The 27,812-nt window shown below is 40.4% G+C and overlaps 1 protein-coding gene across 2 annotated transcripts in view; it reads left to right on the top strand.

Annotated features, from left to right (window-relative positions):
- The window catches only part of NR1I2 (nuclear receptor subfamily 1 group I member 2), a 1,633,990-nt gene that overhangs the window by 1,162,699 nt on the left and 443,479 nt on the right, over positions 1–27,812 (top strand). The window contains exon 5 of one of the 2 annotated variants that reach the window (XM_044071501.1): positions 22,483–22,743. In XM_044071501.1, the coding sequence (XP_043927436.1) occupies positions 22,541–22,743 (203 nt within the window). In that variant the 5' untranslated portion in view covers positions 22,483–22,540. Of the gene's footprint in view, positions 1–22,482; positions 22,744–27,812 lie in introns of those variants that run through there. The other variant, XM_044071502.1, reaches the window with a different exon arrangement.

The raw sequence follows: 27,812 nt of genomic DNA on the forward strand, positions 1-27,812 counted from the left end.
AAAAAAGGCACTATAGGGGTAGCAAGAGCCTTAGCCAGTGTCCGGAAACCCAGGGGTGACACATGCAGGCCATCTCTGGCAAAGCATTGAGGTCTGTCAGTCATGTCATCCCAAGCAGATAGATACTAGATCCCCTTAGAATGACACCAGAAACTTAGCCAATTGTTAAAGTCAGTCATTTTCTCCTTGTACTGCGGTATCATTTTGGGCGATGATAGAATGCTTCTCAGGGCTAGGGTCATACCTGCCTGGGCCACATAATCCGACAGCTCCTCCATGTCTCTTTTCATGTTGTCCAGGGAGGTGTGTCTCAGGTCATTCACACCCACATGGACAGTGACAGAGTCATACTTGTGCTTGTTGTGAAGTGACCTGAGTGCATGTGTTATGTGTTGGATTCTGGCACCTGATATTATTCAACCTAGTGAGTGGGACATCAGTGTGCCTCACTACCGAGTCGCCTATGATTAGTGTATTGGGCAAGCTGTTTTGCCTTAGGGGCTTAGGTTGAGGGGCACACTGTGTAGGTGAACTATGTGTCTTGTGATTTGTGCAGTGTTGTGGTGGTCGAGTGCGTTTCTGCCTTGGAGGTCTCTGCTGTTTGGGTAGATTTCTGTTGAGAGCTTCCATAAAGGTTGGTGTGTGGCTTGTGTTCTTATGTGAGAGATGTGATGGTGGGTGTCCTGGAGAGCTATGTGTTGCATGTGCTGTGGTGCAGGTGTTGACTTTCTCCTCTTGGCCAGCTATTCCAGTCTTGGTTTGAGAGTGCATGGCTTCCAATTTGGATATGTAAGTGCATCTCTCACAAGTCTGAGTGTTAGGAGGTAAGAGGAAAGAGTTGTCTTTGTACATGAGGCAGTTGCTACACTGCCTCAGAATGCCCAAGTTCACCGGGTTAATAGGAGAAAGCAGAGGGAGCTGACCTTTAGATATGCAAGGAAGGATGGTCATTATTACTAAGTACTGAAGCTGTTTCCTTATATATTCCTTTTACAGGAAAAATGTCACTCAAGGTATCTGAGTCTGTACAGAACACTGCCAAACACTTGAGAAACTAATACATAGACCCTGAAAATTTAAGGATGAAGTATTTAGGCAGATATTCTAAAGTTAGAAAGAAATCAAGCAGTACTTACTGAAAAATAAAGAATTAGCTTGTCAAGAATGATGAAAAGAGGGGAGTCGCATGAATGGCTACTGCTTGGCTACTACTAATGCTGGTCTCAGGGCAGCTTCACTATGTTGGGATACAATATTCCTTTGCTTCTTCTCTCACCAGAAGCAAAATGTTAGTACCAATCCTAAGAAGAGAAGCAGGCCACTGCCTGTTTGTTGATCCACTGTCTTGTCCCAGATGATGCAAGGGTCTGCAGGCTTGTAGCCTTTTTCTGGTAGATGCCTCAAATAGCAACCAGACCAATCAGGTACGTTAAGCACAGACACTCACTCTCCAACCAGAAAGAGTCTGGAATCAATGCACTCTGCTCTTCCTCTCACCAGGTTCAGAATATAAGCACAGATTCCAAGCTGTCACCTATAAAGCAGTTATTAAGCTTTCTGGTGATCAGCAGCTCCAGGAAATAATGTAACTGCACTCCTTCTCTCACCAGCAAAAAACAGAAGCACTAATCCCAAGATGACTACTGAGAGGCAGAATGTGGGCTCTCCAATAATAAGTGATACCAAACAGTCTAGATTCAGCAAGTCTGAAGCTAGCCTATGCTGTTTAAGGTATAAGTAGCAAAGATACAAAGTGCAAAATGAAGCAGTCACAGTCACAGTATTTTTATAATAATATTTTTGTTTGCATTGTAGGACTCCCCCGTGATAAGATTGCCCTTGATCTTCTTTGCTTTATATCTTAAAACCTTCTTGACAATTCATAAATTGAAGATTAGTTGGTATAGACTGGGTATGCAGGCAATTAAAATATCATTATTTGCAGTTTACTTGTTGGATTTGTTACTGCTCAAATACAGTACAGTTGTGTATGTAAACTTACCATAACAGTAGATGTTTGAATGATTACTGCTGCAATAGCCTTAGCTATATGGGCTATATATTGCCAAGGATCTAACAGCCAGCCAGGTTTCAAAGATTTGGGATACCTTCCATGTGCCCAAACTGTCAGGCAGATCCAACTGAGCTTAATAATGAAATCAGAAAGAACAATTAGAGGAAGAATAAAAAAAATAATCCCACCCTGGCATAAATAACATAAAAAAACAAGAATGATGGAGGGACAGAGCGACTACTGCAGCACTGATTATACAACCATCTACTGTTATAGCAAGTTTTTTCACTCAACTGTACTATGTTCATCATATTGATCACTTTTGTAGTAGCCTTAGCTATATGGGTAGATTACCCTAACTTATTACAATTGGAGGTGGAAGAAAAAGAGTCCAGGAGCCCCTGGAGAATGGTCATTGCAAACTCTGGTACAGACCGAGAAAAGGAATTAACATTATAGTGCTTTCTAAAAGTAAGTACAGAGGATCAAGTTGCTGCTTCTAGAATACTTCCAGAGTACAACCTTTTCTAAAAAGCCATAGGTGAAGCCAAGGTCCTGGTAGAGTGGGCCTTGACCCTGCCTGGAATAGTTTTGTTGTGGTGAATATAACAAAAGGTAATAGCCTTAGACAACCATTTTGAAATAGTCTGTTTTGACATAAGATGCCCCTTCTTACCTTCTCAAGAATGAACAATTGATCTGATGATCTGGAAGATTAAGTTCTATCAAGATAGTACCTGAGCTGTCTGTGGACCTCCAAGGTATGGAGTATTCTTTCTCCCTCATTTTTGGGTTCAGGAAAGAAAACCGGTGAATGGATAGTTTGGCTTAAAGTAAAGTCTGATACCACTGTAGGCATAAAATGTGGTAAATGAGGTCAGGTTGACTCATCATCAGAGCTACCAACTCAGATACTCTTTTTGTTGAGGTCAAAGCAACCAACCAGCTAGGTCAGATTACAGAGTGCTTTGGAGCAGGGAGGAAGAAGGGGAGATCTGGATTTAGGAATATCTGTTGTCTCTACCAAATGATTTATTTTCTGACATACCCCCTAGGACTGGGATTTGATAAAACAAAGGGTGTTGGTGTTGGACCAAAGAGACTTCAGATACCACTGTTGTTTCTCATGTAGAGTCTTGCCAGGGGTATCATGAGAATCACAGAAGCAATGAAACCCAAAATCCTGAGGTATTCCCTCTCAGCAACTAAAGTCTGAATGGAAAACCCTAGAAATAGATCTAGATATATTTTTCCTGTGGAAGGAAAGTTCATTGAACTGTGGTGTCTTAATTGACATCCCAGTACAACAATCCTGTGAGGAGTCAAGAATGACTTTTGAATGTTCTCTTGGAATTCCAGCTTGTGTAAGATATATCTCACTCAAAAGAGATATTCCTAATACTTTGAAAAAGACTCAGCAAAGATAAGTAAGTCATCTAAATATGGAAACAGGTGGATACCCTGTAACCTGCAATGAACTGTAACTAGAGCTTTACACGTTGTGAACACTTTTGGTGTAGTGGATAAAGGCAGAGACCTGATAATATGGTTTGTACACACAAAACCTTAATAAACACCTGAAGTCTGGATGAATAGGGATGTAATATTTTAACTCTACTGTTACCAAGAAACTTGAATTAGGAAGAAGAGGTAACAGGTTGTGAAGTGACATCATTTTGAATTTGGGCACTATCAGAAACAGTTTTAGGAAAGAAAGATCAATGTTGGGCACTATCAGAAAAGTTTTAGGAAAGAAAGATCCAGAACTGGTCTCCAAACATTTTCTTTCTTTGGTGCTAAAACATCCTTGAATAAAACCCCTTTCCCACCTGGGAGTGGGGAACTGGTTCTGTCACTCTGTAGAACTGCATGTGATGAAGGACAGGTGGAGCGCAGTGGTGCAATGGTAGCATTGTCGCCTTACAACAAGAGGTTCTCTGAGTCAATTCTTGGCTGGGGTGCCTTCTGTGTGGAGTCTGCGTGTCATCCCTGCATTTGTGTGGGTTTCCTCTGAGAAATCCAGTTTCCTCCCACATTACAAAGACATGCATTTGGAGCATTTCTACCTGGGCCTCCACTGAAAATTGGATTTGTTCCAAGTCAGACTTTCCCGGTAAACAAATGTTAAATAAATAAAGTGTTTGTTCTATCACTCATCTGCAGCTGTAAATTAAAGAGTGGCTGTCAATAAGTGGGTGCTGATGTTCCCAAGTACAGATCTTCCCTGGCAGGGTAAGATCCGACTGAAGCGTGCTCAAAATAAAATGATTGTTAAAACACTGAAGGGTAAAATGAGAAAAAATGAGGGAGACAGCAGTCCTTGAAGTATTCACTACATGAGAGAGAAATAACTAAGGAGTGCTGTTTAATTGAAGGATTGGAAATATCAGGTGTACTAAATTATACAATCTGATAACTACATGCAGCAAAAATATCCCAGACATAGGTAAAGCCATGAATCTGATAAGAGCAGATGTGGTATCAACAATTTTGTGACAGCTGAAGTTCTGAATACTAGGATGCACATGCTGTTTCTTGAAGGAATGATCCACTACACTGTAGACTGGCTTATGACCAATATGGTCAGCAATCACAGCAGAAGGACCCTACAATTTTGGGACAGTGGAACTAGAGACCTGTGATGCTCCTCAGCCTTTGCTGAGGTAGCCTCTGTGTAGCCCTATCCATTTCAACAATTAGGAATCTCCTGCTTCTCTACTTGGTCAGTTTCACTGCTAAGTAAGGACTGCCTTTTATTTGCCATTAGACACTAGCAAATCTGGCAAACCCAACCTTTATTTTAATGCTTCTGCACACAGAAAAGGGGCTTACAACTTTGTGCTTCTTCAAGGCACTGGACATGAATTTGTAAATGTATGAACTGTTTACAGTGAGAACATGTCTAAAGGTGTAATTCTCCCCATTTCTTGATCTGCCACATAACTATAAAATGACACACTCCTGTGTGCCCTTTTAGGCCCAGTAAGATAAATGAATATTGAAAATTAACATCCAGGAAAAATAATGAAGTGAAGGTGTCTGTCCTTAGTAGCAGAAGACTAAAATATGATGTGCAGTTGCGAAGCACTGTGACTTTGAGGGCTGCAGGAATCTGCTCTAGCACTTGGCCCTTAAATTTCAGGACGTAATACCTTCCACTCTTTTAGACTCTGTGGTGCTAGATGGGGAATGTCCTCTGTTATTTATAACTGTTTTAGCACAAGGCCATTCAATAGAAACCGTAAAGGATAGGTCATAGCAACCTTAGCAACCATCTGTCATGCTGATTAGCATGTAATTGTTTGCCCCCTCCCCCCCATGATGGAAAAAGAATGTGAAGAAATATTCTTCTATGAATGTCTTAAAGAAATAAATAATTTAAAAAAGTGCAATCATTTTGGGTAACTTCAAATAATTTCCAAATGACTGGGACAATTATACTTCTAATAATAAATACACTCACTGACTCTTAATTTCAGTAATTCAAATTACCTGGAATTAATCAATAATTCAGAAAAAAAAAACACTTTGGATATTATTTTAAACATTATAGCATTGGTCTGCTCACTGCGGTGGTGGTGCTGCGGTAGTGTTGTCACCTCACAGTTAGACGTTGCACGTTCAGTTCTCAGTTAGAGCGTCTTCTGTGTGTCGACATGCATGAATAGGCGTTCCTTCGCTGAAGGTTGTGAGTTAGGCCCGGCAAGCCACCACGTAAAACTCTACTGCCAATCATTAGCGGACCGGAGTTCCGCTGTGGCGACCCCTAACTGGGAAAAGCCGAAAGACAGTTTATAGCATTGGTCTGCTCAGTCTCCATCATTATTTTAAGTTGTATGGTATTTGGCTACTCATAATCACCCCTTTCCTTGTCCAGTCGTATCACAACACACTAGTGTTTTCCATCAGAGCCCAGGCTAATCTGATGTGCAGTAACAAAGCCATAGAAGGGATAAAGCACTGAAGGGATAATTGCCCTGGGTACCAGTTTGTAGGGTGCACTGAACAGGCTGACAGTTTAAAATCAGAATTAAATCCCCTAACGAGCATATAGAGCTTGCAGTAACTTAAAACCAGCAAAAAAAGAAAAAAAAAAAGAACCCCCCCCAATGTCAAAACCTAAACTATCTTATTTATTGTTAAGTCCTTTTGTCTGTAACTGTTAGACATCTTAAGAACAACTGAAACTTACTGAAAGAGCTGCTTAAATAATACAAAATAGATCACATGACCACCTGACTACCCCTAAATTAATCAGCCCTTACCACCATTAACTGAATCAAAGCCTAAATAATCCCCAAATAACAGCCTCTAACAATTTCAACAAATTATTTCATTTCCTGAATGGCTGAACCATAAATTGTATCAACATTATATAAAAACATGAGAGAGTTAAGACCAAGTCCCTGTTTTGGACACATATAGTGATATTTTAGTTTGGGTGCTCACCTTTTGTGTGGGCTATATGATTGGAAGATGGGTGGGGGGTTGCTGTGGAGAGTATGGCCAAATGTCCATATATTTTTGTTTGTAAAAGCAGTATTTAAAATGTGTCCTTGACTTATACACCTTTATCCTACCCTTATTTTGGCTTTATGGTAGGAGGTTGAGAGATATGAGGGGGGGGGGGGTGACAATGCTGAGTTGAGGTTCTCTCTTACATTTTTGGTCTGTCCATCAGAACAAAAGTACTTTTCACCAAATCAGTCTCTGTAATTCCCCGGGGCTGTCTCCTGTATGTCTTCTGTGTCTGTAGTGTCTTCTATATGGCTGTTTTGTGTGTCTCTGCAGTCTGACTGTTCTGCATGTCTGCAGTTGTCTTGTGTGGTGGAGTCAGCCCAACTAATGCATCTCATGTATTCAGTCTTGCTGTAGTGCTGTCTTTGTCTTTTGTGGGTGTCCCTGTTCAGTTTTGCTGTAGTACTTTGTTTGGTGTGGATGCTTCTGTCTCTTTTTAATTTCTCCAAGTCTTTTGGGTTCCTAATACCATGACTGGAATGGACCACATTCCTAAATCACAGTACGATTAAAGTTCATGAAATTAGTATTGTTTCATTCTTTGCTGTCAGCCAGTAGTGCTCTTCGCAGCACCCATAATGTGCCCAGTAATGACTCCTGCAATTTATACAGGGTTACATGGATTGGTAACATATCTAAATACGATTATAAATTCTTTTTTATAAGACTTGTTGCTCCTACTACTACTGGAACTGTCTGGGTATCTTTCTTCCACATGGCTCTCGTTTCTGCCTGCAGATCTTGGTATTTTATGACTTTGTGTCAGTCTGTACACAAGACACTATAGTCACTGGGTGTGGCGATTCCAATGATCAATGCTACTTTTGTATTTTTTTCCTGAACCACTATATACAGTTTTCTAGCATCTATTTTTTGAACTGTTGGTAATGGGTGATCCCATGTGATATAAACCTCATCATTTTCTATGATGCTTTGTGGCTCATGTTTGCAGTGTTTTTCCGCCACTTTGATACCATAATGTTTGCACAATCCCCAGTGCAACAGTCTCGCCACATTATTATGCCTTTCAGTATACAGTCCTTCTGCCATTAGTGTGTTGCAACCAGCAACAAGGTGAGTGACTGTTTCCAATTCGGTTCCACAAAACCTACATTTGTCTGTTTCTCCCACATGTTCAATGACTTTGTAAACCAGCATGTATGTAGCCCACTGTCTTGGTCTGCCAATATTAATCTTTCATTTCTTGGTTTGAATTCACCTCTCCTCAACCATTCCTCCATTCATTCTTGATCAACATGCGGCTGTTCCAGAAGTTTTCTATACTTGCAACTATATTTATGTTTTTTTCCACATTTCTTGCTTCTCATCTGGTCCTTCACCTTATATTCTTTCTTTTGTTTTTGGCACATTCAGTTGCTGCCTGATTTTTATCCACTCCTGGTTTGATTTCCATTCCTGCTTGACGTCAATATGTTTCTGCTAGATTAAGCAGAGATGTCATCTTAGATTTACTCTCCTCATGTTTCAAAACTTTCACTACATTTGGATTTTGTGAAGTTAGTAGATATGTGTGGTGTCCCACGATTGCAGATCTATACATGTAATCAATTTCAAGGAGGCCCATCCCTCCTTCAGAACGGGGAATATATAATCTTGGTATACACTGATTTTTATAAATCATTTGGTTAGCATGAAGCATTCTTTTTGTTTTAATATCCAATCTATCCAACACTTTTTGGGGCCACTCAATCACTCCAAAACCGTAAGTTAGGACAGGAAGAGCAAACTGATTTATAGATTGGATCTTGTTCCTAGATGTCAATGCTGTTCTCAGGATCTGATGAGCTATACAGGTTTAAATCATTGACAAAGAGAAGATGAGAAGTCATTAGACTTTGTTGTTTTCTGGGAGCCAAATTGTAGCAATGGCCTAAGCCGTTATGTAAACAGTTTAATGGATTAATGGCAAGGCAGAATAGCAACGGTGACAGAGAGTCACCCTGGAATATCCCCCTTTGAATTTTTATCCCTGGGATAATAATTTGTCCTTTCTCCTAATTCTGTCATTTTAATTTCTCCAAGTCTTTTGGGTTTCTAATACCATGATGGGAATGGACCCCATTCCTAAGTCAAAGTACGATTAAAGTTCATGAAATTAGTATTGTTTCACTCTTTGATGTTAGCCAAAAGTGCTCTTCTCAGCACGCGCAATGTGCCCAGTAATGACACCTTCTGCAATTCTTACGGTGTTACATGAATTGGTTGTTGTTGTTGTTTGTCTTTTGACTTTTTCCCCAGTAAGGGGTCACCACAGTGGAACTCCGGTCTGCTAATGATTGGCAGTAGATTTTTATGAAACGCCGAGGTGCCAGCTCGACACACAACTTTCAACGAAGGCACACCCATTTACGCACACATGTCTTTTGAATGCTACCCAACTGCGGGGAGGACATGCAGACTTCACAAAGAAGGCACTCCCAAGCCAAGCCGAGAATCGAACGGGAGAACCTCTTGCTGTGAGGTAACAACGCTACCACCACGGCATTCCTGTTACAAGAATTGGTAACATATCTAAATACGACTGTAAATTCTTGTTTATAAGACCAGTTGCTCCTACTACTATTGGAACTGTCTGGGTATCTTTCTTCCACATGGCTCTCATTTCTGCCTGCAGAGTGAGGTATTTTATGACTTTGTGTCTCTCTGTATGCAAGACACTGTAGTCACTAGGTGTGGCAATTTCAATGATCAATGCTACTTTTGTTTTCTTTTCTTGGACCACTATATCTGGTTTTCTAGCATCTATCTTTTGGACATAATTTCTTTCTTATCCTCAATAGTCCATCTTTATGGCTCTTCTTTGGCCAATCAATTTTTGTCGTTTTTGTGGACTACTACTTCCTTCTACAACATGGGGGCCATCCTGTCCTGTGAGTGTTTGTCTATGTTCAGTCTTATTGCAGTGCTGTCTTTGTCTTGTGCGGGTTTCTCTGTCCTGTATGTGGGAGTCTGTGTGGGTGTATTTGTATACCTTTGGGGGACTGGTGACCTTGATGTGGTACAGAGCCTTCTTGTAATGTAATAACATTGCTACTAAATGCCAGTCACTGTGTTTACCTCTGTTGGACTGGCTACCTTGTTGTGATACAGAGGCTTGTCATAATGTTACATTGCTATAAAGTGCCAGCCAGCAAGTGCATATACCTCTTGAGTGGCTATCTTACTGCGGTATCAAGGATTGTAATGTAACAAATGCCAGTCAGTGTGTGTACTTGATGCAATACTGTTGGCACTACAAGTATTTGTAATGGTCTGTTGGGTGCTAACAGTTTACACAGTAATCATTAAAGGGGTGCTGGAAGGACCTTGACAGGGAAGGGAGCATGGCAGTAACATGGTTACACTTTACATCCTACTGGGCAGGGCCCCTAACTTGAAACATGTTGGGGACCCCCAAAATGCTAGCACCGGCCCTGATTGAAAATGTGTGCAAAAATCTCTTAACATATTGTACAATAGAAAAACCCTGGGATTCAGAGAATTTCTCTCTGCCCATGCTAATTACCCATCATGGGTTGGTCATTTAGCATGACAGAGAGAAATTCTGATTCAGAGACAAGGTAAACCTGCAATGAGAAACACCTCAATAGCAGCTCTTTACCATGTCACTGACTCAAACACTATGCTGTCAGACCTGACAGTGCTTGTGTTGCCCCTGGCAACTTCACATTAGCAAAGGCACCCCTCTGCATTCATACACACACACACACACTCACACACACACACACACACACACACACACACACACACACACACACACACACTCAACCACAAACAAGCCCCTCCACACTAGCTCACATTCACAGAGGCACACACTCATGTGCACACATGCATGGTCTAACACACGCATACAAATACAAATTCTGCACCCCCAACCTTCCATACTATGACCACCCAGGTGGGTGCACTTGTGCATGTGTACAAGCGTATACACACACACACACACACACACACACACACACACACACACACACACACACACACACACACACACACACACCACACTTACATACATACACACCTACTTTGAGCATCTACTGTGGTGTGCAGTATCCTGTAGATAGGAGAAAATGGAAAACATGGATCACAGACTGCAGGCCATGCTAGGGTTAGCCACATAATGGTGTAAAAACAGGCTCTAAGTTTGATGACTAATGTCACCCAAAATGTGATAAGTGGATTGAGGACCCAGCCTACTCTGATCTACATCCATGCAACCAGTACAAAGGAATGTATGTGGCCCTAATAGCCAGTGTTTGCTCGCTATAAAGCCCAGCAGCCCTGTGTCAATAAGCTACTGGTTGTCCATTAGACAGTTGTCCAACTTGGGTTATGCTGGATAGCCATGATGCATGAAAAAACAATCAACCTGCCAAAAATGAACTAAGGATTGCTACACTCAGGATCACTCAAAGGATGCAGCTTGGAAGTAGATGACATGATTGTAAGAGGGAGGTTGGGCATCCTACATATCCAGGAGACAAGGTGGAAGGGCAATGCAGCAAAGCCACTTAGCTTGGGATTCAGTCTACTACTCAGGAGGAGGACAGGCTAGAAACAGTGTGGGAGTTTTGGTGAGGGAGAGGCTTAAGAAGACAATGAGAGAATTCATTAGAACTAGTGATAGACTCTTGGCAATCTAACTTCATTGTAAGGAAAGGATACTATTCATAATTTTAGCCTATTCCCCAAAGTAGGGTTGTGATAGTGAGGGAAAGCATTCATTTGGACAGCAGATGCAGGACCTACTAGATAAAGCAGGACAACATGAGTTGGTTTTGATAGTTAGTGACCAGAATACACATATCAGTGCAGACAGACAGAACAGGATGTGAGGACTGCCTGGGTCCACAGTTGGGGCAACAGGAATAAGGAAGGAGAGGTCATTCTCATCTTCTGTGTGGCCAGTGGCTTGATGGAGGTCAACACATGGTTCAGCAAGAGAAATAGTCACAAGATCACATACAACAATGGCAAACATTCAACTGAGGTAGACTTCCTCCTAGTAAAGAAAGGGCATTAGGGTAGAATCAGTGATTGCAAAGTCATCTCCAGTAAAACAGTTGCCCCATAGCATAAACCATTGCTTGCCACAGCTGCAAGCAGTGGTCAGAAGGCTTTAAGGTTGACAGAGACTAGGCTGAAGACCTGGAAGGTGACTAGTGAAAAAGCCCAAGTGTTTAAGGAATTATTCAATGGTCTAGCCCCAAGGAAGAAGAGGAAATAGTTGGAGTTGAAAAAGAATGGCAGTGCCTCAAAGACCATGTATGAGGACTGTTGAACAGATATGTCTCTGAGGCAGGTATGAAAGCAAAGTATATAAGGAAAGCTGGTGGTGGAATGCAGAAGTTGAGGAAGTTATAAACTGAAAGAAGGAGTGCAGGAAAAAGTGAAAGATAGAAAAGTCCAGGCTAAAAAAGAACACTGGCTGGCTAACAAAGAGGCTAAGAGAGGAGTTGCATTATCAAAGAACAAGGCATCAGAAGCACTCTACCAGCTTCTGGAAAGTGGCTCAGTAGGTGACACAAAGAAACTCCACCAGGATGCAAGGCAAAGACAGAAAGAGAAAAAATATAGCCAGACACCTTTCATAAGGGATGCCAGCAACATCGACCTGCTCACCAGTTCAGAGAACATCAAAGACACATGGAATGGTTCCTTCCAGATGCTTCTGAATGAAGAAAACCCTACAGAAGCAGTACTACCCAGACACATCCTACAATGAAATAAGAAGAGGAACCACTTAGAAGAAGCAAAAACAGCTCTAAGGAAAATGAAATCAGAGAAAGCAGCAGGCTCAGATGAGGTCACAACAGATATGATCAAGATCCACTTTCTTGGGTGAGAAAGAGAAGAAATGGCTCCTGAGTGTACTCATAGTAGTGGAGATACAAAGTTGTATCCCAGATGACTGGAAATTTAGCATACTAGTACCATTGCACAAGACGAAAGGGGCATCCACAACTGTAGGCAGTATAGAGATATCAAATTCTTGTCACACTGCATGAAAGTTCTAGAGAGGGTGATTGATAAATGTTTATGCAGAGTAGTAGAAAAGAAGATGATAGGTGAACAGTTTGGAATCAGAACAGGATGCAGCACAACTGACCCAGTGTTCGCAGTGAGACAGATAGTTGAGATGAAGCTAGAAATCTGAAAAGAGTCCAACTGGGAATTCCTAGACTTGAAGGCAGCATATAACAAGGTCCCAAGAAAGATGATTTGACAGTCCTGCAGTGATTTGAAGTCCTGGAAACATTAGTAGAATTAGTGCAGGATATGTGCAAGGACCCAATGACTCAAGTATGAGCAGTGTTTGGTGTCACAGAGAGGTTTATGGTGGGAGTGAGAGTGGGTGTGCATCAGAGTTCAGCTGGGATCCCACTGCTGTTTCATACTGATGATAGACTACATTAGCAGTCAGGTTTGAGGGGAGAGATCAACAAAGTTGCTATATGCAGATGATGTGGCATTACAGGCAGACTCTGAACAAAAAGTTCAGCAAAGGCTAGGGGATGGACTGGAAAACTGAAGGCACATGAGTTGAAAGTAGGTACAGGGAAGATAGTTGTAATGACAGCAAATGGGGAAATCAGAAGAAGCTGAAAACTGAGATAGAAGGAAAGATAGTGAAACAAGTTAACACCTTCAAGTATCTGAGAGGGAAGGCTGAGGAGAAGGAAAGTCTGAAAGAGGAGGTCAGAGCTAGAATCAGGGGGGCTTCAGCCAACGGGCACAGAGTGTCAGTAGTAATATATTAAAGAAGATTGCAAAGAGGCTGAAAAGTAAGGTGTACAAAACAGTGGTGTGGCCAGTACTACTGCATGATACAGAAACATGAGCAGTAAAGACAGAGTAGCTGAGGAAGCTAGACATGACGAGGATGAAGTCCCTGAGATGGGTGTTAAGATACACACTGTGGGACAGATGAAGAAATGAGGACGTTAGAACAAAAGCCAAAGTAGCTCCAGTTGCAGAAAAGGTCAAAGAGAACAGATTTTAATGGCTCAGACACATGTGCAGAATAACAGAAGACAATTTGGTAAAGAAGATTTGGGACAGAGAAGAAGAAGAAAGCAAGAGGAAATGAGGGCATCCAGCAAAGAGATGAATGGATTGTGTGAGAGAAGACCTGCAACAGTCAAACATAACTGTCAAAGAAGGTTGGAGAGGGGCATTGAATAGACAGAGAGATGCTGACAGTTCACACAGCACCCCAACCCCATGTAGAAAATAGCTTTGGTGATGAAGAGGATGAGCGCCTTTGGCATCAGTTTTGGAATAATGAAGAAACATGTACAAATAGAAGAACAAATGTAATTTATTTAATTAAATTAAACACACACACACACACACACAAACACCACTATATGAATATCCATTACTTGGAGGCATAAGAAAGTAAGGATGTATAGATATGAAGGAAACAAATAATATTACTTTCTTAAAATTTGATAACTAGCATTTTCATGTGAATAGACATGGATAAATATTCACCCTCTTCTTTTCTTATTCCATTGATCCTTCTTCCCTCTTGTTGCATGCAGCTATATATAACAGAATGCCAAGAAGTGATGTAGTCTTTAAAACATCAATTTTATTTAACCATTCATCTATCTTCTTTATTATTTTATATCAGTACCTTTTTACAGTTTCCCCTCCCCCAGTAGTTTTCCCTTTATAATTTTATAAATGCAGAATAGGTAAATATTTAGACATGTGAACAACTTCATATTCAGTAAAATATTTTTCTAATCAAATGTATTATAGCTAAGCCAGCCCTTTGTAACAGAAAGAAATCTTTTATTACCTTATCCATCCATCTGCTACCGCTTATTACCTGTTTTTCACATGGGGTTGGGGAGTCACTTCAACACTGACAATCATCTAGAGCCAAGGTTCACATTGTCAGGTGGCTAGATTTTGTATAGAAAGACATGGGGGGGGGGTGACCAAGGTGGTGCAGTGGTTAGCATTATCACCTCACAGCAAGAGGTTCTCCAGTTCAATTCTCAGCTGGGGTGCCTTCTTTGAGGAGTCTGCTTATCTTCCCTGCGATGATGTGGGTTTTCTCCAGGTGCACCGGTTTCCTCCCACATTCCAAACACATGCAGTAGGTGGATTGGGCACTCCAAATTGGCTGTAGGTGCGGGTGTATGTGTGATTGAGTGTGCGAATGAACTACTGTGGCAGGGCTAGCCACCTGGCAGTATAAAACCTTGGCTCGAGATGATTGTCACTGCTGAAGTGACACCCTGACCCTATGTGCAAAAATGGGAAAATGGGTTGAGGATGGATGGATGGATGGATCAGTAGTAAACCAAAATCTATACCTAACAGTGACATTACCTTGCCAAAGCTGAACATATTTCAAATTACATGAAGAGTGTTATCTTTGAAAAATCTTTGTGATTTCTTCATCCTGAAAATCTAAATGCTTGTCTGTTAATACAGCCCATTACATGCCAGTAGAAAATGACAACTTCCATTTCTTAAAGCTGTTTTTCATTCATTTCATACTGGTGGCATGATTAAAGCTAGCCCATAGTTATCCAGCTTCGCCACCCTTTATTTGAATAAAAGATTTGAATAAAACTATGCCTATTATTTGTATATGGTTTATCTCCACCTTCCAATGAATGTATCCTGCCCTATCCCACATCTCGCATCCAAGTGCTCTCCCTGACATTCCTCAAGACCACTCTATGCGAAGAGGCTCTGCCTCACTGTCCCTCTCCACATTTCTTTGCATGCATAATCTGTCTTCTCCAAGTCATTTCGTTCCCCAGATCTCATCTAGATGGGGTGATTGTGAGGTGGCTCAGCAGTCTGGAATTGTTTTTGAGGACTTGCATATTTTTCTAGGCTCTGGTGGTCATCCTGAATCCCTTGGTATATGGCACTAACATTCAGTGGGGTCACTCTTCAGGACAAGCAGCACTAGACATGAGAGCAGGACCTCTTTTTTTGTGGGCAGAGACTGAGTACTTTCTTTGCATGCTTTTGGTGGGTTGGTTTGGGGCCTTTCCAGCTGAATCATACTGGTCAGGTCAGTACAATTAGTGATGGGAATGGGGAATGTGGTCTGAGTGCAGGTCTATGGGGTGGGAGATGTACAGGTGGGTGATGTATCCCTTGATCTAGATGTGATCTTTAGCAACATGAGTGTCAAACGAAAGGCTGCCTCACTAACATGATTGTCAGGTTTTCTGACTACTTCTTCTAGGCTCAGAGATCCCTGACCTCCTCTTCCCCTTTTTCAACCTTCCTGATGAACCTATAAGGTACCTTATGGTGTTTGCTTATAGTTTACTTATGAGGGTATGTTTCTTGGCTCCATTATTTATGCCACCCTTCTGGCACTTTATCTGGTCCCTCTGGAGGCCCTTTCTGGCCCATGTGTTTTCAGATATGACCATACTATGTTCAGATGTTTTCTCAGATCTTTGTACTTTGTCAGCTTATCATCCAAAAACCCACCCTTGTTGGAGGACTGAACTTGTGATTGACCTTCAGAAAATTAGATGCCAACCCTGTGGGACACCACTTGTGACAGGCTTTGAGTCTGACATCCACAAACAGCTGCTACCCTGTGTCTGCTGTCAAAGCCCAGGGCATGGGTTCTTAGGGTTTGTGGGTACATTCCCTGATTGATGAGTTTTTTCGATGATTCCTGGAGGTAGGTGTTATTAAGGTGGAGGCCTCATCAAGGGCCTTGGTGCCTGTCTCAAAAGTCAACCAAGTTTAAAAGTCTCCCAAGCCTCTGTGAAAGTCAAAGGCAGTTTAAAAGCCAATGATCTCAAAGCCTCAAATGGATCCAAACTTGGGTCCAAAGTCTGGGATTCAAGTTGTCTTTTATTGATGAAAGTCATCTTTCCTCTCCATGGCTTTGACAGTAAAGAAGCTAATGGGAATGTTGGGACAACAGTGTAGGGTCGTGGATCCTTCCATGGGACCACATGGGTGCCGTGGTGCCCTCCTTGACTGCTTGGTCCTGGTCAGAGGCTGAGATTAAACAGCTGTCCTGAGGCTAAGGGTTATTTAATTTCTAATCTTAAAGATAACCACGGCACACGGGGGACTATCCGGTCCCTTGATGTGTTGTTTTTTTTGTTGAGCAGTTCTCACCTGGGAGTTGGAGATGTTGTTTTGGGGGCACAATCCTCTGGTATAGATATCTCTCCTTTTGGGGGGAGGGTTTGAGGTGAACCTGTCAGCCAGTATGTGTGTCAGGTGTGTTGTTAGCAGTTGTGTGTCATCATTTTTATTACTAATTCATATGAACTCTATCTGAGCCTTTCCTCCTAGGTTTCTAACTTTTTCTTCCTAGAAGGTGACATCCTTTTGAGTCCTTGGCGATTTTTCTCTCTCAACTTTGCCTTTTTTGATTTAAATGATTAGCTCTTAGTTTTTTTTAATTACTTAATGATCTTTAAGTTTTTCAAGGCTCTTTCTTTCTCTGCTCCTTTTTGTTCCCTTGTGTTGTTGAGCTTGCTTGTTATTGGCTGGAAGGACTGGACTGAAGCTTGAAGCTTGTGTTTTTAGTTCTAGATTTCCTTTGGGATTGCCTGATCCATGCAGTCCTGTAGGTGCTGGTAGAAGGCATTTGTAATGTTTGTAAGTGTTTAGTGTGTTTTACTGGGCCTTAAAGGGAGCAAAAAAGGAGACCACAGAGGTTTTTGAGTGTTTTTCGCATTTTTTTTTGAAGTTTTTCACTTTTTTCTTTTTTTCAGGGATGGTGGACCTCAGGAGGACCTCCAGATGAGTGATCCATCACAGTCAGGGGTATACTTCGGTGTTGAACATTGTATCCCCAGGTGATCCCATTGATGATGATGTGAGATCATTCTCCCTCCCTCTGGTGGGATGGTGACTAGTTAGTTGTTGGCATTTGAGTTTATGAACTCCAGGAACCTTTGGGCTAGAGTGTTTGGGCTTGAGTAGTGTTCCCAGTCTATATTAGGGTAGTTGAAGTCACCTAGTATGATGGTGTTTGGAGATACATTTGTATGTACTATTAAAGTCTTCACCCCACCATACTACCTTTCTAATGCCTGTTTACCCTGACTGTAACCGTAATCCTGCAACTTACCTTAGATAAATCATTTTTGTAACGCTGTCACTACAAAATATAGGCTCAGAGACACAAACATGCACACACGCTGCACACATGCACACACATGCACAAAACACTACATTTATTCCCTTACCTAACCCTTACACTAACCCTGACCTGCAAGTATTTGCATAACACTAACTCTGTCTTCTTAACTAACCCTTACTCTGAAGCTAACCAACAAATGATCACACACACATTTGTAACCCATAACGCAGAAACTTTCAGTATTTCCAAAAGTTTCATATTAACAAAAGAAACCCCACGTACATGCCAGAAATCCTCTTCCCTTTGATAAATGCAGAGTCTGAATAGCAGTACATATTAAACACTTGACAAGCACAGCACGCTTTTAATAATAATGACATTCAACCAGCCCGGAGGGATCCATATTCCAGAATATATATACAAATAGCAATGTCATGTTTTCTGACATAATGTATCAATAAAAAAGGTGTGTGCATTTTCCTCCTTTGTCACTGTATATTTATAATTCTCTCAACACATACAAAATACTACTAATCCTTCCAAATTTCAGCTGCTCCTCAGGGATCTCCTTACCAACAGCCGGCTATGCTCCTGTACTACTCCTTGATGACCAATCTTTGCTTTCCTGTGTTAGTACTCAGAACCTACCCTTTAGCCCACTAAGCCTCAACACTCTTAAGACTACTCTCTGCTTTCTTTCCCAGCTCACTAAACCTTTCTCTTCCTACATCCTTTTTTATTTCCTTCTCCAAATATCCTGTATTTATTCCTATCCAAAATGCTGAGATACTGCCAAATAACTATTGTTGAGATAAGTTTACTGCATTGTAAAAATAGTCTACTATTGTAAAAAAAATCTTCTGTATGTTGTTTTTCTCTACACACTGTATCTCTGAAGACTCCACATGTCTTTGATGTTAACTGTTTGTTTTTATGCTACTCTTTCTAACTGGAGCCTTATATATTACCTTATGTTAGTTAGAAGCCATGTCTGTATCTCTGTATTATTAACCTTTTTGTAGTGGAGCTTTTCTACCCAGGCCTCTGCTGAAAATGGGCTTCTGACCCAGTCGGGCATTCCCAGTAAACAAATATAAAATAAATAAATAAACAATTCCCTGCCTCCCATAAAGCAGTATATTCATTACCATAATAAATACTGATCCTCCCTTACTATTTATGTATTTCTTCCTCAACCAGTATACTTTTCACAGGACTTTATTTTATTCCAAAGATACCACATATTTGTAATTGTAAACAAAATTTAATATACTATGCTGTAAATCCATAAACAATACAGTGCGCTTATAGAAGAAAAGGTATGCCTCATACACCAGCAGCATGCACTTAAGTAAGGCATTTTAATAAGTCTGTGTTTGACAAACTGCTTCTACAGAGCTGAATTAAATCACAGCACTTTTTGTTTCCCTACTGCGGAAAGGTTATTGCCCATATTACTATTGTCATTAATAAAATGCACCCTGTCCTGCTTTGCGCTTCATGCACATAGCTATGAGCACCTTCCAGAATCACTTGTTTCCGTGCATACTGCTGAAGCACATTTATTAAGGCTTATACACATGATGTGATGTCTGTGCTCAATTACAGTGCAGTAGGTGCAGGGTTTGAATCCACATAAGTCTTACTATAGCTGTAGCCTACTTTGTAGCATCATACATGTGTCCATGTAAGTTTTCCAGTTGTAAATGGATCCACCTATACTGTGCCAGAAGATACAACAAATCTTCTGGTCAACAAATTTAGTAACCATTTTACCACCCTCTTCCCCCAGATGTCCAGCAGGAATATACCCTCAACCATAACTCCCCCAGCTGTCACTATAATACAGGTCTTCAATGTACTTTCCAAAGCCAAGAACACTGCATCAATAGGCCCTGATAATATCAGAGGATGCCTCCTTTATAACATGAAACACAACCCATCTGGATCACTAGAATCACTATTTAAGCATAGCCTTCAGAAAGGCTTTTTGCCAAGTGAATGAAGGAGTGCAACTCTCATCCCATTGCACAAGGCAGGTCATCTATGTACCTGCATTACTACAAATCCAGAAGCTGACTAGTCTCATATGCAAAGCCATGGAAAGAATTATCATGGAAATGATAAACAATGACATAGGAATACATCAGATACTGAATCCAACCCAATTTGCTTTCATCAAGGGCAGGTCATGCCTACTCAACCTGTTGGACTTCTTTCAAAAAGACACCAAAGCAATGGATGAGGACAAAATATTGCATACTGCCTACTTTGACCTAGCCAGAGCATTTGGCACAATATCCCACTTGTGTATTGTAGACAAACTCGGTAAATTAGGTATAAAAACTCCTATGCCACATGCTGGATAGCCAGCTGGTCACAGCTAGGACCCAAAAAGTTAGGTTAGGGTTGTCTACCTCCACAAAGGGACCAGTCCCTAGTGGAGTTCCTCAAGGCTTTGTCCTGGGACCACTCCTTTTTGGAATTGACTTCTTTGAAGTCAGAGTCATTGTTAAGGTCCTCTGGCTGACCAAGTATGCAGACAGTTGCAAACTAGGCACAGTGATAAAATCCCCCAGTGACACTATAACTCTCCAAGACTGCGGGACACAAAGTAATAACTGGTGCTAGAACCATGGTCTAAAACTCATTTCCAAGAAATACCTAATACTTTCCTTTGGAAAGAGACCTACCCCTGGATACTATCACACTGATAATACACCCCCAGGAGTAGACCCCGTGGTCAGTGATTTGAGAACAGATGTAGACAGTAACCTTGTCTTTGAAAATAATGTGTCTGGTAGTAAGGGAATCATTCTGTGTTGCAAAACTCATAAGCAAGGGATTGGCATCTAGGTCCAAGGATGTCATTGATTCACTATACTCAGCCCTTATGAGAGCAATCATTAAGTACAATGGCCCCTTCGGTATTAGCCTGATCAGGCTTATGCAACAACTGAAGCATCCACAGAGGTTTCTCATAAAAAGAATGTAGGACATAAACAACATGTCATATGCAGATCACCTCAAAGCCTATCCCTGCACTCAATCTCCTACAGACTGCCGAGAGTCAGTGTATGCCTGGCCTACAAAGCATCCTCTGATTCCACTCTGATGGAACTGTTGCACATCCACAAAGCAAATAGTATCAGAATTACTTGACCTATGGACCTAACATCATCTGCAACATAAATAGGACATGTTGGAGGGACAGGTATGTGTCTCAGAGACTACCCCTTCTCTGAAATAGGCTTCCTGTCCATGTAGAGCAGAGTTCTTCCCTAACCCACTTCAAGCATAACTTGGACCAATGAATAAGGAATCAGAAATGTACCCCTGGCCTGGTAGCTATGTCTGTAGTAGACAGAGGCAGTCTTTAAATGCTTGACCACCCATGCCCAAGTCTATATATACCTTTTAAAGTTGTCCCGGGGTATCAAAACTTGTCAGAAACATTTGGAAAGCATAGCTAGGTTTAAAAAGTCCCCTGGGGTCATTAGCCTAGTAATCAACTATGATCTATGAACCTATGTGAGTTCATGTACCTCCTTATATCCAAATTAAAGGCACTGTAAGCATCTACTTCCCTACACAATGTCTAGACATCACAAATATCTGAGGACCATCATGTATAAACATAATTAAATCTGATATTAACTATGTTTCCTGAAGTACTGCTCCACTTTTCGAGTGGGTTTAATAAGGAGTTACTTCTTTTTTGTCTGGCAGCATATAGAATATTTTAATAAACAAAATCAAAAAGATGTATATGTTAAAATAGCAATTTATGGCACATTAATTCGGTGTAAAGAAGCCACTGTGGCTCCTTTTAATGTATAATAAAAGTACAGTGCACTGATGAGAAAATTAAGAACAGCATTTTTTTCTGACATTGGTATGCTAATAATCTCATTTCATTTACAAGTCCTTGTAAGAAATGATAAAACAGAGCAGCCAGTTACAAGTACACTATAGTTTGTATGATTCCTCAGGTAGGTTTATATAGTTTGTATGATTCCTCAGGTAGGTTTAGTCAGTCAAGGCTGGGAGGATGGAACAGTGCAGTACTGAAGTGAAGTGCAAAGTAGGTGATTACAGCATATTTTGTCTCATTTAAATTTAAAGCTTGTCATTTAATAAGTATGGAGTTGAAAGTCTGCTTTAGTATGGTTTATGCATTTAATCTAAAATTAACTAATACATCATTTGCTTCAGATTTTAACACTCTAAAATTTTAAATTTAGCCTTTTCACACAACTTTCCATTAAGTACCCAAAGCTAAAACCACCAGCTGTAATTTGTATCACTGTATATGTTATTATTCTTTGTGTTTAGTATGTTTATGTACAACAAAATTACAATAATTAACAGGCCAATATTTAAAGAAAATGGAATTCAGGGATTGAGAATGAGATAAACAGTTCCAGAAGTAGTTAAATTTAGAGAAGGCAATCCATTGGAATATTTTCAATATGGTTGGGAATTTTTAGACAGACTCTGTAGTACAAGTCTGTGCGACTTTCTGTTTATGGCTCTTTACAATAGTGTCACACTATGAAGATTCTTCCACAGAACACCATGAACATCAGCCAAATCTTTTTGTTTTTCTCCTTTATGTAAACCAATATATTATGCTCCAGGTTTATAGAATAATATGTTGTTTTTTTTTCATAACAATTGAGACATGGTCTATATTAGTAACTGATGTAATCTGCTTTAAATATAGCATAATTACTTCAGAGCTTCATGGACAATAATTATTTTGATCACTTAGAGACTAATTGAAAAGAAGTACAATATTCTTTTTCACTTTTCTCTTTTGTAGTTCATGTCTTGCTTACCTGTTAACGCTCAAACTGTACTAAGGTGGAGTGAACCAGTTTATGCAGAAGAGGCACAGTATGGCCCAGTCGTCTAAAATTCAGATGTCATCAGATGAAGAAAGAGATGACATGGTCCAGACCTGTGATACATGTTTTGAAGAGGAAGATGATGGCGAGCCTAAAATCTGCAAAGTTTGTGGAGACAGGGCCACAGGCTACCATTTTAATGTCATGACATGTGAAGGATGTAAAGGGTTTTTCAGGTAGGTAATTTAACCAAGAAAGTATTACCATTAATGGTTAATATATCAATAGTTTTCTGTTCTTATATGTATGAGATACTCTATAGGTATGAGATTGTTGACTGTGAGCTGGGAATGTTCTTTTCATTCATAAACTTCAGAAGATGTTTGCATCTTTCATTATTTTACACAGTGTTCTATACAGATATGTTCTGCAAGCTGTGGCTTTTGTTTGTTTATTGATTGATTGATTGATTACCTTCTTTTAGTGCTTTGTTAATAACCAGATGAGTCCCATTTGAGAGGTGCTTACTGTTTGGAGAGACCTACAGAGTAGTATAGAAGTTATATATCATTTTCTGAGGTGAGAAGTGTGCTTTCAGAGATTATAGGTCTTAAACTTATATTGGCTGAATATAACAGTCCCATTTTCATCTCCTTTAACTGCAGTTCATATTAACTACCGTAACTGCTTTTGACAGGTTGTTTCCATGGGGAATGTGCTGTCTGATTAATACAGAGCTCTACAGTGATTGCTGTAACATAAAGTCACTTTGACAACAGTAAAAGCAATAGCTTTTAGTGAGCCTTTGGTCCACATATGAGCATGTGCATGTAAATGCGTATGTGTTGTGTGTGTTGAGAGAGCCACACATACATGTGCTCGTGCGCACAAACACACACACACACACACACACACACACACACACACACACACATGCACACACATAAGCACACGTGTGCGTGCGCGCGTGCACACACACACTATATCAATAAGCTGTCAGTGTTTAGGAAAAAGTTAGAAGTCTATGTAGCTAAGGAGGCAAAGTGTGATTGCTTCAGAGATAGAGACTGAAAAGTGTTGCCTGACATCATCTTTCCAATGTCTCATTCTCATTGCTGCTCATAATATACTGTTTAGTAGATAGTTTTCCACTAAATTAATGTAAATGTGTACATACATGTATGTCAAACCATTTTGATATGCTAGCTTAACATCATTAGAAATCATTCTGTTATAATTCTTATTTAGTGTGGTAGGGGGTTTGTTCTGCACAAGAACTGCTATACTTTTCAGAGCTAACTCTTCAACAGCTAGTAGATGGTTGATGTAAATGCTATGTAGTGGTTTATGTCTTCGCTAACTGTTTTTACCTTCTGCACTACTGTATACTTGATATGTATAATATTGTTTTGAACTTCAATTCTTTTAAAACAATCCTGCTTTCTGTCATGATTATTTTATGTATATTTTGTTGGAATGTATAGAAATTTTTGTTGCTGTTATTTACTGTCATATATTTTTCTTTGCCTTATAGTCAGTTTGTGGCAGAAGATGGTCCTTGGACCAGTCTATCTACCCAGGTATCGTACATAAAAGAACTAAATATATTCCATATACTAAGAGCATGCAATATAACACCTTTTTGCAGAATTGCAGCCTATACAGTACTCCAGTCCCATCATCTCTGCCCATGGTTAAGTACACCCCACTGCAAACTTTACAATGATAGGGGAAACACTGAATAGCGCATACAAAAAGTACCACACCAAGTTCCATGCAACAGTGCAGTTTATAACATGGCATCATGTATGAAGACCGTGTCACAGAAGTGGAGCAGATTGATGGCAACGACAAACTGTTGTAAGCTGGCATGTGTTATCTACTGTGCTGTATCAGTAGAGCACTACAGCCTCATGTGAGCTTTGTGAAAATGTTGGGTTCTGCAAAGTGATGCAGAAATACACAGCTCTACAGCACTACAAGTGATTGTACCTTCTTAAAGCATTATGAAATACAGATCAATATTACATTATACAACATTACACCATAAACATGATTTATGCTACAGAATTTTCATATGCCTCAAAGACATGCATGCATGCATTAAATGCTTTGATAGATGTGTGTGGCATGTTATGTCATAAGTAAGAAATGGCTATTCAAGTTTTACCATACTGTGTGTCTTAGCATGGTGAAAATGCTGCATTGTTGAATAGTTCATGTCAATGTAGAAGGAAGCAAGGTTATTATTACTCAACTCTGTTTAGTAATTGTTGCATAAATTCGTAATTTATTAACTTAGTACAGTGTGCATTGTGTGGTAGCAGAGCGTATTCTTTTCACTTCAGTACTTTGCATGGATAAACATTTCTATAAAGCAGTGTTTTTTAGCTGTTAAAGCATTTCTCAGGCTGCAGCACAAACACAGAATTAGTACATTAGTATGTATATAGTAAGTTTACTAGTTCTCTGTATACTGTAAACCAGGGAATAGAAAACTCATTGCTCTCACTTTGCAATTTCATTAAAAAAAAAAAACAAAATTAAGAACATGCAGAACTTGGGCCTCTGTACACACACATAAATCAGCTTGTACTATCTCTCGTCCCTTCAAACTCAGTGGCCCCGCTCTTCCCCTTTGCAGGACCTCCATCCTTTAAATGCATAAGTTGGAGCATATATGCACACATATGTCCACACATGCATGTAAGCACAAACATAAACACTTAACATGAACACTGAAAAGGGGCAAATTCAAATACCCACTTTCTTCTAAACTATCATACATTACTAGCCCATTTTGGATTGATTATTACTGTATTTACTCCAACACATTTTAAGATGCTGTTTTTATATTATCATACATTGTTTATGCATGTTGAATTGATACTGAGCTAAGTCGCAAATACAGTTGAACATTTTGTTTTGCTAAAGTACTTATATTGCTGAAGTATGACATTATACCTACCTTGCATGATGAGTTTGCTTAAAAGTAGCAGTTCAACTGAGTGATCTGTTTACAGATTGCTTTTAAACTACTTTTTGACTGGAGAAAAGACTGTGTTCTAGTCCATTTTGACTTAACAACAGCCAAAAGGTAATCAGGTAATCAAGGTACAGAAATATGGGTGTGTGTGTGTGTGTGTGTGTGTGTGTGTGTGTGTGTGTGTGTGTGTGTTTTCATTTTTATGGGGTCTCCCAGCAAGCACTGGATCCTAAGCAGCTGCCTAGGTCAACTAGTGCTGGATCCAGTCCTGACCACCCTTATATATATACATACATACATATATATATATATATATATATATATATATATATATATATATATATATATATATATATAAAATCCCCCGGATTCACGAATCCTCCGTGTAAGACTAAATAAGTCTTACTCTGAGGCTGCAGTTGAACAGTATGATGTCAGCGTGCCATGAATATTCATGAGGTCACGCTGACTCTACTCCAAGTCTATCACAGACCATGCAGGAAAGCAGGGGGCATGTCCAACTGCCGAGCAGTCTAAAGGTCCACGCCCCTGCAAGTGTCTGAAATGCAAAATGTCAACACACAAGAGCGAGTCCGCTCAAATGTCCATGTACCCAACACCACACTCCCTGACATTGTAAACCCCCAGCACAGTTCTAAAAAGTAAAACATTAAATTTTTTTTACTAATTCCCGATATAGCTGCCCGTATTTGCGCATGTGCGCGCGGGTGTGCCCATTCCTTAGCTGCAGTTAGCAGTCTCGACATGGAAGAGCATAATAAGGAATGTTTATGCAAATTATGCCAAATAGCAATAGCATAGTGGTAGAGCGTTCGCACAAAGAGGAGGCATTCATAGTTCGAACCCCACCACTCCCCTTCCTATTTTATGTTTTAAATTAGTATATGAAATAATTCCTGACATATATGATTAAACTTTTACTAAAAAGCATTGAAATGGCCTATGTATCAGTGAACAAAATGTATATTTATAAAGGAACCTGACATCAATTGCCCGCAGTTAAGCAACGCTTTACCCAGTGCAATATAGTTGCCCGTAGTTAAGCAGCGCTTTACCCAGCACAATACAGTTGCCCGTAGTTAAGCAGCGCTTTACCCAGCGCAATGTAGTTGCCCATAGCTAAATAGCATTTTACCCAGTGCAATTGGTTTGCGTGGAGGTGCGCGCCGCGCCAACCAGCACACCGTCGAGCAATGTGGAGCACCGTAGAGCAAAGTTGCCTAAACACAGCCACACCCCCTAGCCTGTCTGGACAGTAGTAAAATAAAAAGCTATGACAAAGTTCGAACCCAGGACACTGTGCACCATAATCAAAGTACTGAACCACTAAGCCACGACAGCTTAGGATAAACAGCCATTGTTAACATACATATACTTATAAATGGTAGATTAACCATTGCTAAGCAGGTCTGCAGTCAGCCGAGAATTTTCAAAAACAGCCAATCACAAAAAAGTGCGGGAAATGCAGCATATTTAAGCCCCATAGGCGGGAATACTCGCCATAACTGATTGTAGCTCCCATCTGCAGTTAGAATGGCTGGTGCTGGAGAGGGTACACGCTTTAGAGCGCAACGCTAGTTCATCGAGGAGTTGAAATACATGGTTTGGCTCCTTGTCCATCATCATGAGTCAAGACTCCTGCAGGGCCAGTTCCAAGGGACGGAGTACAAAGCAGAGGCTTGGAACCGGTTAGCTCATGACCTCACCAGTGTCACAGGCGTTCCTCGGACTGGTGAGCAGGTCCGTCACCACCATGCAGACCTGAAGAGATGGAAGCAGGACCTACTGAACCAATGGATACAGGATGCCCGTGGGATGCAAGATGCCCCACAACTGAGTAGGTAGCCATGGAATGCAGTATGTACGACATGCTAATTTATACTGTATAATGGATAGGTATGTCTCAATATCCCTTCATTTACTTCACAGCTGCAGGTGTTTGTGCTGCGAATCAGCAAGCCTATGCAGATAGGCTGCTAAGGCTGTGCCACCAGGCAGGTTAGTAATTATTCTGCATGTATTGTTATATAAAATAGGTGAGAGAGCCTGAAAGAAAGTGTTGTAGCCCAATAATACAGCCATAAAATTTCCTGAATAATTCCTCTGCATTCCAAAGACATGCATTTGGAGCATTTCTCCTCGGGCCTCCGCTGAAAACAGGCTCTGTGGAACCTAGTCGGACTTTCCCGGTCAACAAATGATAAATAAAATAAATAAAAAATAAAAAAATAAATAAAAATAAATAAAATAAATAAAAAATAAATAAATGTACTGTTATATAAAATAAGTCAGAGAGCC

Source organism: Protopterus annectens, chromosome 5.part0 (genome assembly GCF_019279795.1).
Source record: "Protopterus annectens isolate FY-2018-M chromosome 5.part0, PAN1.0, whole genome shotgun sequence".
Taxonomy (NCBI): domain Eukaryota; kingdom Metazoa; phylum Chordata; order Ceratodontiformes; family Protopteridae; genus Protopterus; species Protopterus annectens.